Source organism: Chamaea fasciata, unplaced genomic scaffold (assembly GCF_029207755.1).
Source record: "Chamaea fasciata isolate MVZ Bird 193981 ecotype frontalis unplaced genomic scaffold, bChaFas1.0.hap1 SCAF_4, whole genome shotgun sequence".
NCBI classification, from domain to species: Eukaryota; Metazoa; Chordata; class Aves; order Passeriformes; family Sylviidae; genus Chamaea; species Chamaea fasciata.
In genome coordinates this window covers 27566448-27579057 of record NW_027094089.1, presented here as the reverse complement: position 1 = coordinate 27579057, position 12610 = coordinate 27566448, and the positions used below count along the sequence as shown (strand labels likewise).

Sequence of the window (12610 nt, the reverse complement as noted above, 5' to 3'; positions counted from 1 at the left end):
TATGTTCTCTGTATTCTTTACGCATATATTTGTAGCTCTGTAGCCTGTTGTACTCGTGGCTAGTTTTCCCAGTAACTTTCCATGGCCTTTCCCTAGGCAGAAAGACAAAACAAATTCCAGAGCTCCAAGACCTGGTGGGTAAAAAGTCCGTATGCTGTCTTGGTTTTTCCTGGCTACCAAGGCTGAGAACAACTCTTCCATGTACATTCTTATGGACAAAGTACAACTAGTACCAAGGGAGGGGCTCCAGAGAAGGAGCTTGACCTAGGTAGGGAATTCCATCACCACTTGTCCTCCCAATTATGCGATCTTCCTAAAACCTATGAAACTATACTCACCCTTGTGGTGATAGACTTCTCTGGACATCTTTCTATAACTGTCCCTGAAGGCCTTCAGTAAGAATCCACTTTTATATTACCTCCCATATTAAATTATCTTCCGTTTCATTTCTAGTTTGGAAAAGGCGACAGTCCCAGAGTAGGTAATTATCTTGACCAACATGAAACTGTCCCGGACCTCTTCAGCATGAGCAAGGCAAGGGAAAGGGCTAGAAGGGAAAGGGCAACGGGGAAAGAGGAAAAAGGAAAGGGAAAAGTGACAGTAGGAACAGCAAACTAGTGCCTTTTACAGTATTTGCAATGTCTGGAAATACATTTTTTGAAATATGACATAATACAAAGATCTGATTTAAAAGGTCACACCATGTTCTTCTCATTATCATTAGATCTTCACATCTGGTAGACACCGAAGCCAGAAAACTTTGTTTCTTTTTCCTAGATAGCTCTAAGTTACATTAAGATGATTGTAAGGCAATTCACCTGTAAGAAAGAGTGAAGTAACACAGCAGCATTTTCAGTCTTTGTTAATTACAAATTTGGGATCCTAATTTTCTTGAACCACCCATGCAAATGTATCTGGACAGAATATTGCTTCTTTCATGGAGTAACACAGTTGGTATTTTCTCATTTTTCAGTACTATTGAGTTCACATTTTGTTTTGTATTTCCAGTAGATCTGAGTCAGTTCATCAGTTTCCCTCCCAGAACAACAGACTTATAAAGAAAGAAGGACGATTCAGTATGTTGAACCAGATCTTCTCTTGCAAAAAGAAGAAAGATGATCAGAAGACTAGTCAGAAGGAGAGAAGCAGGAATCAATGTCCTGGAGAAAAGACCTCAGAAGTAGATGATATCATCACCCGTTTTGATTACATTATGAATAAAAATTGCAAAGACATTCCAGATGAGTGTAAGACCACCCCTGACTTTAAGAGAAAGAGCACAGACACTAAATACCTCATAGCAGAAAAGAAGCAATCAGTAGGTCAGGGACTCCCACCCATCACCACCCAGAGCTTTCCCCCAATCACTGCAAGTAATTCCTTCCTAACCGCTTCCCAGAGCAAAATGTCAAGCTTCTTCTCCAGGTCCAGTACCCACCATTTTCCACACAAATCTCAAAAGAGTAGGAGTGAGCACAATTTGCTGGACAACACAGACAGCTGCCAGGCTTTGCTGGATGATCCCTGGAACACAAACTCTAACCAAAGACCCTCTTACAAAGTCTGTCCTAGGACTTCTTCAGACAAACTGATGAATGGCTTAAACTCAGACAGATCTCAGCATGCGCTTTTGTGTCCTCCCTGCCTTCCCTCACTTCCCAGTTCTCCATCAGGTAATTTTCTTTCTTTCTCTATATCCTAAGTCCTATAATATCCACTGGTGTGGCAAGCTGAGTCCCAAAAATGTAGGGACCAATAACATTTCTATTTTAAAATTTTCTTTCAGTTTCTCCTTTATGTTGCCATCACAGATAGCCTATGGGTGGAACATCAGTTGAAAGCTGAAGGAAGATGCTTAGATGTGGGAAATAAGATTTAAATAGGTCTGAGGAGCAAGCAAAAATACAGATATCTAGGAAGCATACAAGGCACCTGAGCAGCCTCCAGGTCATATATGTGCTTTGTGAATTGCATATTAACACCTGTTGCCTTGTGTCTTGTCCTGGATGTAGATGTGCAAGGGAGCTCTCTTGCCCTCAAATCTGCAGCTGTGCTGAGAGCTGCTTCTGGGTTGAGCCAGGTCCAGTGCCATGCTGGACAGCTTTATGCCATGCTACTTTACCCTTACAGGCATATTCTGACTCCAGGCTGCAGTGGCACCCCTGCCCACCCTGAATGACACCCTGAGTGCCAGCTCTTTGGTCTGATGTGTTGCTCTTATGATTTCTCCAAAGCTGAATTCAGGTTGCTAAATTTACAGAGATGATACAAATGCTTTTATGCTGTGGTTTGGAAATTGTAATGCAACTGTAATGAAGCACAGCATTAGAATTCTAAGGTGAACTTGATACTAAAGTTTGGCTGGATTTAGGATCTAGTATTTTGTTTGACTCACATCCATGTTTAAATGAATCTGCCTGGCTGGCCTGCATTCTGGAGTTTGCTTTAATGTATCAAATTCATCTCCTTTGTGGTTAGTCCCATGCAAAATTAAACACATCTAGCATGCCTTCAAACAACTGCAATACCTAACTGAAAATGCAGCAAGTAAAAGCAAACCTCAAACTTTCCAGTGTACCATTAAAAGGAGTAAAAATTTTACAATAAATTAATCTACATTTACCCCAAGAGACATGAGCCATTACCCTTCAGTGGAAAGAGGAGTGAACAGAAACCCTAAGAGGAGCCCCCAGTTAACTGCATGATAATGCAAACTATACTGAAATCTAAGTGAAGTGAACAATAAAAAAGCAAGTCTTTGCACACATGTCTGACAACTACAGCAGAGATAGCAATTTCAGAATTACAGGCCATTATACATACATTCTGCAAATAAAGGTTGGAAATAGCTTTTTGGTGTAAAGAGGAACCATTTAAAAGTGCCACTTCCTGAACATCAGGCCACATTCCTGAAAGCTTAATAGAACTGCTCCATAGGTGTCACTCCTTTTTTACTATGCACTCTTCAGCTACTCACTCAACCATACAAGCCCCAGACTCCACATGCCCAGCAATGATTGCTTCTGCATGACTCCTACACTAAATTCTGCAAGGTTCAGCTCACATGTGGAACACAAGAATACCTGCAGGGCTACTTTACAACCTCACTATAATAGGCTGTGTACAGTGAGGCTAAGATATTTGAGATCATTGAATTTGACAGCAGTAGCAGGAATGAGCTCAAACTGGATAAACCAAACTGGAAGACAACTATTTCTGGGAAGCGTTTCCTGTTGAAATTTGCTAGACTATTAATACATTTGATGTGGAAGTAACTATCATGTTATTGGAAACATGATTATAGATTTTACTTAATATTGTAGTATAGTACAGTACTAAGAAAATGGTTAAATCCTTGTCTACTCTGGACAGAAGGATGGGTGGTTTTCCTAGAAAAAATATTTCTGTGAATATCCCTTGACAAAAATCTAGTTTTTACAGTGGGAGCCACCTTTGCATGCCCAAAGGGAAAGTAAATAATCTTATTTCTGACAGTTTATTACCTCTCTCAGAAAATAAAAAGCCTGAGTCTTCTTTAAACCCAGTTTTCTTTGTACCAACTCCCTCTAATAACATCTTCCAACAATAAAATTATTCCTGTAGCTAGCAAAAAGACCTTCCTCTGGCACGTATGAATTATAGTCCTCTAAGGAGGAAGAGAGTGTCTGACAGGAATGCATTGCACAACACAGATATTGTCTCCCATTTCTTCATGATAAAAAGATCTGCTTATCCCCTTCATGCCTATGTGTGTAGTTTCAATCTGTCTTCCCCTATAATTAAAGCCACCTGACTTTCTGTGAATTAGAACTGCATTTACTGTGTCAGCTCCAGGGCTTCCAGGTCTCCAGTGTGCTGTGCCTGCAGGAGTTACAGGGATCAGAAGCAAAGTCTGGTTCCAGCCAAGCCAGCAATGCTGTGCAGATAGACCTTTCTCTGAGGAAAAATATCTTTTGTTGGGTTTTTTTGTTTGTTTTTTTTTTTTTTATTTTGTCTTTTTTTTTTTAATTGACTTTTCTTTCAGACTTAGGTGAGGGGGAAAAAAATAACATCTGGTTTTTGAAGACACTGAAGTGTTAATACTTCGTTTCTCAATTCATGACTGGGGGGGACTACTTGTAATTTCCTAATCACTGAATATATAGGCCAGGATTATGGGTATCAATAATCTAAGGAAACTCAATTTGAAAATTATTTTCTCTGTTGACACAGTGCTGATTGTCTTGCATGACCATGTCTATTGTCAAACTCAAAGCTAATTTTTGTGCTTATTTGCCACATGCATGTGCCAAAGCCTTAGGAAGTTTTTTGTTCTATTTTCTGTGCTCCTGGGAATGAAAGATGAGTCAATTTACTAGATAAGCATTAGCACTTACACAAAGGGCAGAGGTTGCTGTGTTTAGCAATGAGAATTATCTTACTACCATGCTATTGGTTTCTCTCAGAATTACTGCCCTCCTCTGAGAAGTGCAAAGACAGTCTATACTAAAAACTGTCAAAATTTCAAGAGTGTTTTCTAGCCACAATATTGAGCTGGCATCAAAAATCTGGAGCATGTGGTACTTATGAGCTTTGCAATCATCTCTTTTTGCAAAATATACTGCCATCTTCTACAGGGAAAAATAATGGAAATAGAGAAGTTCCAAGTGACATGGGTAACAGGAAGCCTGTCTCAAATATAAGACAGCTCTGAGATGCCTATCACCCACTCATCTTTTGGTTTACTAAATTTCCAGATGTAAGATAATACTTTATTACAGGTTTTATTACAGCAGCACAGTACCTTCCATTTGCTTGAATTGCTAATGTCAAAAACAGGCTATTATTAATTTTATGATGGTATAAGCAGCATGATGTAGTTCAACAGGAAGCATTTTTTGGCTGGGAAAGCAGAGCAAAGCCAATCAGTGTGGCTGTCACTTTCTCAAATTTAAGAACCATTTTACTCTGAGACATTCATCATAATATTAACAACTTTTACACAAAACACACCACTATATGGTTCATCTTTCTAAATGCGAAGAAAAATTAAAAAGAAAAATCCAAGTGCAGTCCTGCATTTTATAAGAATGAAATTACTTCCTTTCCATTTATTCAAAAATAACTCCAGTCATAAATGTGCTCTTGGGGTCAGCAAAGATGATGTCTCAAATAGAGAAAAACTATTTTTCCAGATGTTATGTGAAACTGATAGAAAGGAAAAGTAGAATACTTCCACTTGATGCCAAAACTTTTAGCAAGGATTCTTTTCCAAGCATTCATATCATCCTTGCAAACTTGATTATGTTTTGTACCGTGGTTTTGCTGACAGATATCCCCATTTATGAAATGAACTTACCTCTTGATAGCAACAACAATGCCCATCATCAAAGCCATAATGGTACATTCACAATAAGCCATTAGTTCTCACCATATGCATCACTGAAACCAATATAACTTGAATTGCTCCAGTGAGAGCAACAAACCATTCTCTGCTATACTGGAATTAATATATTTAGCTCTTTATGCAAAGTGGGTGCAAGGTCTATAGAAGACATTTACCAAGTAGACACTAGAGATGTTAAAGAGTAAAACACAGGAAAAGCAAATTGAAGTCTGTTTCTATGAAGCAGAGCTCAACTATACCAGATTCTTCATGCTTTAGCTCAAAAACATCAGCTTAACCACAGGATCCAGCAGACTGACTCAATGTTTACCAACTGTTGTGGCTTTTGGACCAGAACCTTGCTCCATGCTGAGCTGGAGGCTGCACTATAACATGGTGGTTTGCCTGACAAACACCACCGGAGCTCCTTTCACACAGAATCTGTTTAGTCAGCAACATAGTTACAGTATTCATGGCAGCTACTTCAGTGCACATTTAGAAAATTGCTCAACAGCTATTTTTCTATAACTTTATCTCGCATAGCCCAACAACACATAGGTATTTTCAAGAACCAGCTGCAAAGCCACAAAGGCAATTAATATCATTCCATCTCTTCCTTTTGCAGGATATCCTGCTACATCCACACAGTATCTCTGTGCTGACAGAGCATAAACCTGCTTGTTGCAGCAGCCCTATTGTTAGAGAGTATAAATGAACCAAGATACAGACTTCTTGTTTATCACAGCATGAAAAGGGTCCTGGTTTATTCCTCCTTACAGCTTAGCTATCCTGACTACAACTACTCACTGACTCTGGCTGCAGCAAGCTCTTCTGTAGGTTTCCCTTACAGGCTCTGACTGCAGGCTTTAACCCAGCTAGACTGTGGCTGCAGGGTCCAACAACAGGCTCTAACTGCAGACGCAGACTAACCTCACAGCAGTGATTCTCTCACCCTAGAATCTTCCTTCTTCATAATCCTCTGATTCCCTCAAGGTTCCTCCTCCTTCATGATTCTCCCCCCACCTGCTAACCCACTCCTTTTTATCACACTTATCTATATTAGATAATCTGTGAGTCATCAGGGGCAAGGCGGTATTGGTTAATTAACACAGTTGTTACTTATCAGGGGCAAGGTCACCTGTATTCCCTTCTCCTACACCTGCTCTTCAATGAGCTATGTTGCAAAGCCATGCTGGATGAGCAGTTGCTTGCCAAGACAACTCATTACCTGGCTCTTCACAGATATGGTGATAACAAGAAAAGTAATTTGAGAGATTCTAGCATCACAGAATAAGATCAGCTCAGGAAAATGATCTGGTGAAAACATTGACTTGGTGATTGAGTTTCTACTTTTTTCAGTATTAGACATGTCCTTTATGTGATGAAATGCATTACATCATCTAACATACTGTCTTTTTTAATACTATTAGACAGACCTAAGTTAACTTTAATCTTAACCAGCGATGTGACATGCCAGAATCAACTAAGTAACCTTTCTTTTTCCAGTATATATTCTTCTTGGTGAAAATTATACTGCCATAAACATAGTTTAATAAGGATCAGTATTGCCTTCTATCAGTTGTGATATGCTTTCGTCTGCAACAAAACCCTCTCAAAGCTCATCTTTACTGCTAATAGCCTTTAATGTCCTTTTCCAACCAGCAGTTGAACTCTGCGTTTAAATACTTACAAAGGCTGAGACCATACCATGGTATTTTGCAAATTTAGGCTTCAATTCTAAAATTAAATCATCTATTTAAATAATTTTACAGATTTAGAGTCCAAATATTCCTACAGAAACCTAGCTAATAAATTGTGCCCATTTTAAGACCGATTGCACTGTTATATAAGAGGAAGTGATAAAGGTATCTGTGAAGGTTATACTAAACCAGTCCTTTTTTTATGAGTGTTTTAAGTGAACAAAGCAACAGCTTTTTTTTGTTTTGTTTTTGTTTTTGTTTTTTCAGTCAGTGGTTTCTTGTTATTACATATTTCTGAGAAATACTAAGTAAGTTTTCTTTTCTTTTCTGGAAGCCAGAAATGCACAGTGCATCACACTAGTTACAATTATTTCCATAATAATTTTCTTTTTCTTTCACAGGTAGAAGTTTTCAAACGATGTCCATAGACCAACACAAAATGAAAAATGCTATTCCTGTACAGAACAGCCTAGCTCCAATACCCAACCACAGTGCCCACAAAAGTAAGTACAGACAAGTGTCAGTTACAATATCACTGCTTGCCTCCATCGCTGGCGTCTGAGGGCTTGAGAGAGATTTCATGTTTGTTTTTCACAGCATCATAGAGTGGCTGAGGTAGGAAGACACCTTTGGAGTCTGTCCACACCCCTGTCCACAGAGAAGTCACCTCCAGCACGTTGCCTAGGATCACACCCAGTTTTGTTTTAAATATCTCAATGAATGAGATTGAGACTACACAGTTTCTCTGGGCCATCTCTTCCAGTGTATGACTACCCTCAGAGGAAAAAGTTTATTACTTAATTGTGGCCATTGATTTTTTTCCCTCCGTAGGACTCCACTGAGAAGAGTCTGTCTCCTTCTCCATTACTCCCCACAATCAAACATTTATACATATTGATAAGGTCCTTTGAGCTGCCTTCTCTTCTTGAGGCTGAACTTTCTTGAGCTCTTTCAGCCTCTCCTTTACAGCTGACACTGCAATATTTTAGTCATCTCCATTGCCCTCCACTGGACTTGCTTCAGTATGTCCCCCTCCCTCTTGTACTGGGAGTCTCAGAACTGGACTCAGAACTCCAGATGTATTTCACCTGAGCTGAGTAAAGGGGAAGAATCACCTGTCACAATCTGCAGGCAATGCTCTTCCTGATGCAGCCCCAGATGCTGTTGGCTGTGTTTCTGCACAGGCACATTGCTAGCTCATGTTCAGCTTGGGGAAGCAGTGGTCCCAAAGAGCAGGAGAGCTTCACCCCACTCCCAAAGTCCCAGCAGAGTGTCAAGACTGTGATCCAGGCTGGATCAAGCCAGCAACTGGGGAACTTCATACACAGACACCAGCCCTACTCCCAGCAGTGTCCTAACCTCACATTCTTCTGCTCCACAAAGCACAAATCTCCACTGTATACTGGATGAGGATTTACAGTTTACTAATTGTCATCCTGCAGATCAGCCAGGTCCTAAAGCACTGAGACCTCAATTTAAGATTCCTTGCGACTATAATCAGAATGTCAGAAGCAATTCTGCAGCAATGACAATATTACTAGAAATGAGGCAGAGGCAGCCTTACAGGGCCCATCAGATTGGCTGGGAATACAGAGAATCCTGTTTTCTACATCAGACAGGAAGAAGAAAAGGTGTTTGAATTACTGAGGTGGTATTCTCTGTCTGCTCAAAAGGAAGCAAATAATTTAATTGCTTTTAATTGATTTTGAAACCCCAGGTCCAAAGTGTCCTTTTTTTTAGCTTTTCTCCACATGTTCTCTGTGTCTTCTCGTTAGAACATAGTTGTAAGCAAAATTCTTAAAAAATTCTTTCATAATAATTGTTCTTGCATTACTTCATACAAATGGTCAAGAATTTAGTTCTAGTCTTATGCCAAAAACTGTTTTACAAATAAGATACAATTGTCACAATTAAGATTCCTGGTTTAATTAACTAACACAGCACAGCTACCCAGGTGCTATTACTGCTTGAGCATTAGTTCAAGCCGGTAATGGAAAAGCAAAATTATTTGCAAAATAGACTGTATTTCTTGTTAACACAAATGACATACTTGCTCCTGAAGCTTTTTAAACAACTGTTTCATAGTCTCATCTCAGTATGAGATTTCACTCATCCTCCATCCAGGCCTAAAAGTATTACTCTTCTGGATACAGCCTTTATCCAGGCAAAGTACTCCAGCAACAAAGACTGAGTATAAATATTTGTGTTTCTCTAGTATTTTTAATATTAAAAATATGCTAAGGGAAAAAAAAAAAAACAAAACCTCAACAAACTACCAAGAAGCTGGAACAATAAAATAAGCAAAAATTAGAATGAGAACTGACACTACTCAGAGATTAACAGAAAGAAGAAGTATGTCCCCAAAAAAAGGAAGGGCAAAGAAAAAAAGAAGGAAGAAATGGTTAAATCTCTCAGAAAAAAACATTTTAAAATACACATCAGAAAGAGGAAAATAGGAATTAAACAGTAGCCTAGGAATAGTACTTCAGTGATTTAAACCATAAATTCTCACCCTTCAGATATTCCTAGGGCCAGACATCCCTCACACGGCTTCCTGAGTAGGCTCAGCACAGACTGCATCTCCTATTCTGCATGCCGCTGCTTCCTCCCTCACACACTGTTTCCATCTCATCATGGAATGCTTTCAACAACCCTGGGAAAACAGACTGTCACACATTCCTCACAAAATGCCAGAATAATTTTTCAAACAAATATGGGACTTCTTGAGAACTCTCTGCTCCTCTCACTTCTTCATGTAGTTAAGAAGGTCTGATGTTTTGGCCTACTTAAATCCATCATTTAAGGCTTTTAATGATGTACATAAAGTACATAAAGCTTTATGGATATTTTTCACACAGATGTGAACTTTAATTATATTAACATATGACTATGTTCCAAAGAGGGACACAAGTCAGCCTCTCAATACTTGGTTTGCACACCAAAAATTTTAGTGAACTCAATGCATTCTACCATACACCAGAAAACAAATAGGCTCATTTATAGTATATAGCCCTCCCAGATTCACACAAATTCAACACCAAGTGAAGCAAAGTATTAATGGTTTGGAGTTTTTGCATGGAAAGGAAAGTGATTTCCTGAATTTCTGAACATGAATGAATCTTAAATATGACCCATGAATTACAATACACTGCCAGAGGCCCGCAGCTGAAGCAAACACTGTCTGCTCAGGTAATCACAACTTGAATAGTAATTGAAATTATCTTAAAACGGAAAGACTCTACCAAGTTTCTAAATTCTCTCTCTAAAGATCCTGCTTTGCCCTAAATTGATACCTGGTAAGCTTTAGAAAAGTACTGCTCCTGAAAAATAAATAATCAGTGATTAAATTAGTATAAGGTGTATGCTATGGAGGATTATGGCAAGAACTTTAGCCTTTTTTGCACCATGTGTATAGTTAAAATAGATAGATAAAGATATAGATAGACAAATACATGCAGTGAGGGCATACTGCAGACATTAGAGAGGTAACATCTGTTTTCAATGGGTCAAATTAAATAAAACACAAAATTTCCAGCTAGAACACTTCAGAGGAAAGTGTTAATAGCCTCTCAGATAGCTCATCATATATATGCAGATGGAAGAAAATCACAAATGCAATGAGAACACAACCAAGAAAAAATAAATGTAAAAAAATTGCAAGAAGATTCTGTAGCCAAAATAGAGATGGTGTAATTCCAGAAAGAACTCTTCATATGCTTGAACTGTAAAAAAACAAACTGTTTGTATACAAACAGCTTCTGAATAAAGTGGAGGTAAAATGAAAAGAAGTTAATGCAATTCACAATAAATTCATAGCACAGAACCATAGGTTCACAGTTAAGGTTTTGAATTCTACTTTTAAAAAGTCAGGAAATTAGTGAGTTGTCTGAATGAAGGGGGATTTCAGTTTAGAGAAAATACAGAACTATATTAGTTTTAAATCACAAACAATGTTATACTTATGAGTGTGAGGTGGAAATTAAGGGTGATCTAAATCGACAGTTTCTTACAAGACAGCAATAGAGATAAATAACAGGTGTGCCTCTCAGGTGTTTTGATGTGTGTCTTGGTGTGCTACAGGGTAATGGGCTACTTTTGAGGCCTGTGAATAGCACAGCACGTGTGGACCTATCTTTATGATTGGCTGTGCCTAGAGAAACCCAGACACAACACCCCACATTCTTCCATTTTATCTTCCTTAGATTTTGATCAGCATTCTTCAGCAATAGAGCATTTTTGCTGGAAATAATATATCCCCATTGAACACTTCTGTTACAGTCAGCCTGTGGTTTCTGATGAAAAAATATATTGTGAAAATTTCTCCAAACAGACCAAGTCTCCCCCAGACAAACAATAGGTTCTCTGCTTATCAAAAGTAAATCTTTGAAATTCTCAAGACTTACTGGTCACTAAACCAAAAGTAAATCACTTAACACTGGAGTTGTTTTCTTCAGGTGAAGATGAGCCTTGCCACGGTTATACAAATTTTTATAAATATTTTGATCCCATTTTTCAAGTACAGGCTCGAGTACACATGGTAAGAGACAACAGTTAAAAAAAAGCTGCAAAATCATTTGTAAAAATGCCATGCTTTTCACTTTCTGTGCACTTTCTCTTTTTTCTATCTTCTCTAGTTCAGTTACCCTCTCAGGATGCTAAGAAGTTTAAGTCCCTACAATCCAGTGCAGTTATTCTCCCACCAGCTCCAATCTCCAGATCTCCAAAAACAGGACATTCTCAGAGTCATAACCTCTATTCTCTCTTGCCTGGTCTATCAGGAGAGCATCTAAAACCAAGCTGTGTCCTACCTGCTATCCCAAACCAGAAGAAGTCTAATCCTGAAGAGGAGCTTGAGAAATTGCTCACCAAATCAGATGCTGAAAATTAACTCATTACACTGGCCTAATTGAGTTGAAATAAGTCTAAGTGGTTGTTAAACGATAACTGTACAGTTAAATCTCATTATTTGCACTAATGGTACTCTTGTGAACTGGAGCATAACAAAAACAAAGATAAGATAGCACATCATAAAAGCTGCACTGTGTGTGTATATAAATATATGCATTTGCATTACAGTCTTCATTTATGATGAAATTACTAAATCAGCATTTAATGTGCAGTAAATTTATTTTGTGAATGGAAGCCTCATAACATGATTTTGTTGCAGCAATGTGCTGTTAAGCCTTCCATAGAGAAAAAGGAACAACGAGTAAGGTTTTCGGCATGATTTAAAAGTTGGAACATGGGAAACAAATTGACAGGGCTTCTTGGTAGTTTGTAAATGCAAGGGTGCTGATTCTGATGCTGTCTGCCATTAAAAAACATTTTTAAGATTAAGAAAATAAAAGACAGTTTTAGCAATTGACGTCTTTTGTCTCTTTGTTTTTCACACATTTTTTAAATTGTAACTTCATGGGTTTTGTGAATTCAGCAAGTTTAAAAGGTAAAACAAAACATTGATGCCTGTGGAACAGACAGACCTTTAGCATGCACTGTTCAAAGTGTTCATTTCCCAGACAGATTTATGTTTTATTTAATTCTTCAT

General features: G+C 38.4%; 1 protein-coding gene across 1 annotated transcript in view; it reads left to right on the top strand.

The window, feature by feature from the left end:
• The window catches only part of ANKRD55 (ankyrin repeat domain 55), a 45860-nt gene extending 33487 nt beyond the window's left edge, over positions 1 to 12373 (top strand). Inside the window, exons 9-11 of the mRNA XM_066181164.1 lie at positions 1009 to 1673; positions 7467 to 7568; positions 11700 to 12373. Coding sequence (XP_066037261.1) covers positions 1009 to 1673; positions 7467 to 7568; positions 11700 to 11953 — 1021 coding nt within the window. The 3' untranslated portion in view covers positions 11954 to 12373. The remainder of the gene's footprint in view (positions 1 to 1008; positions 1674 to 7466; positions 7569 to 11699) is intronic.
• The last annotated feature ends 237 nt before the right edge of the window (positions 12374 to 12610 follow it).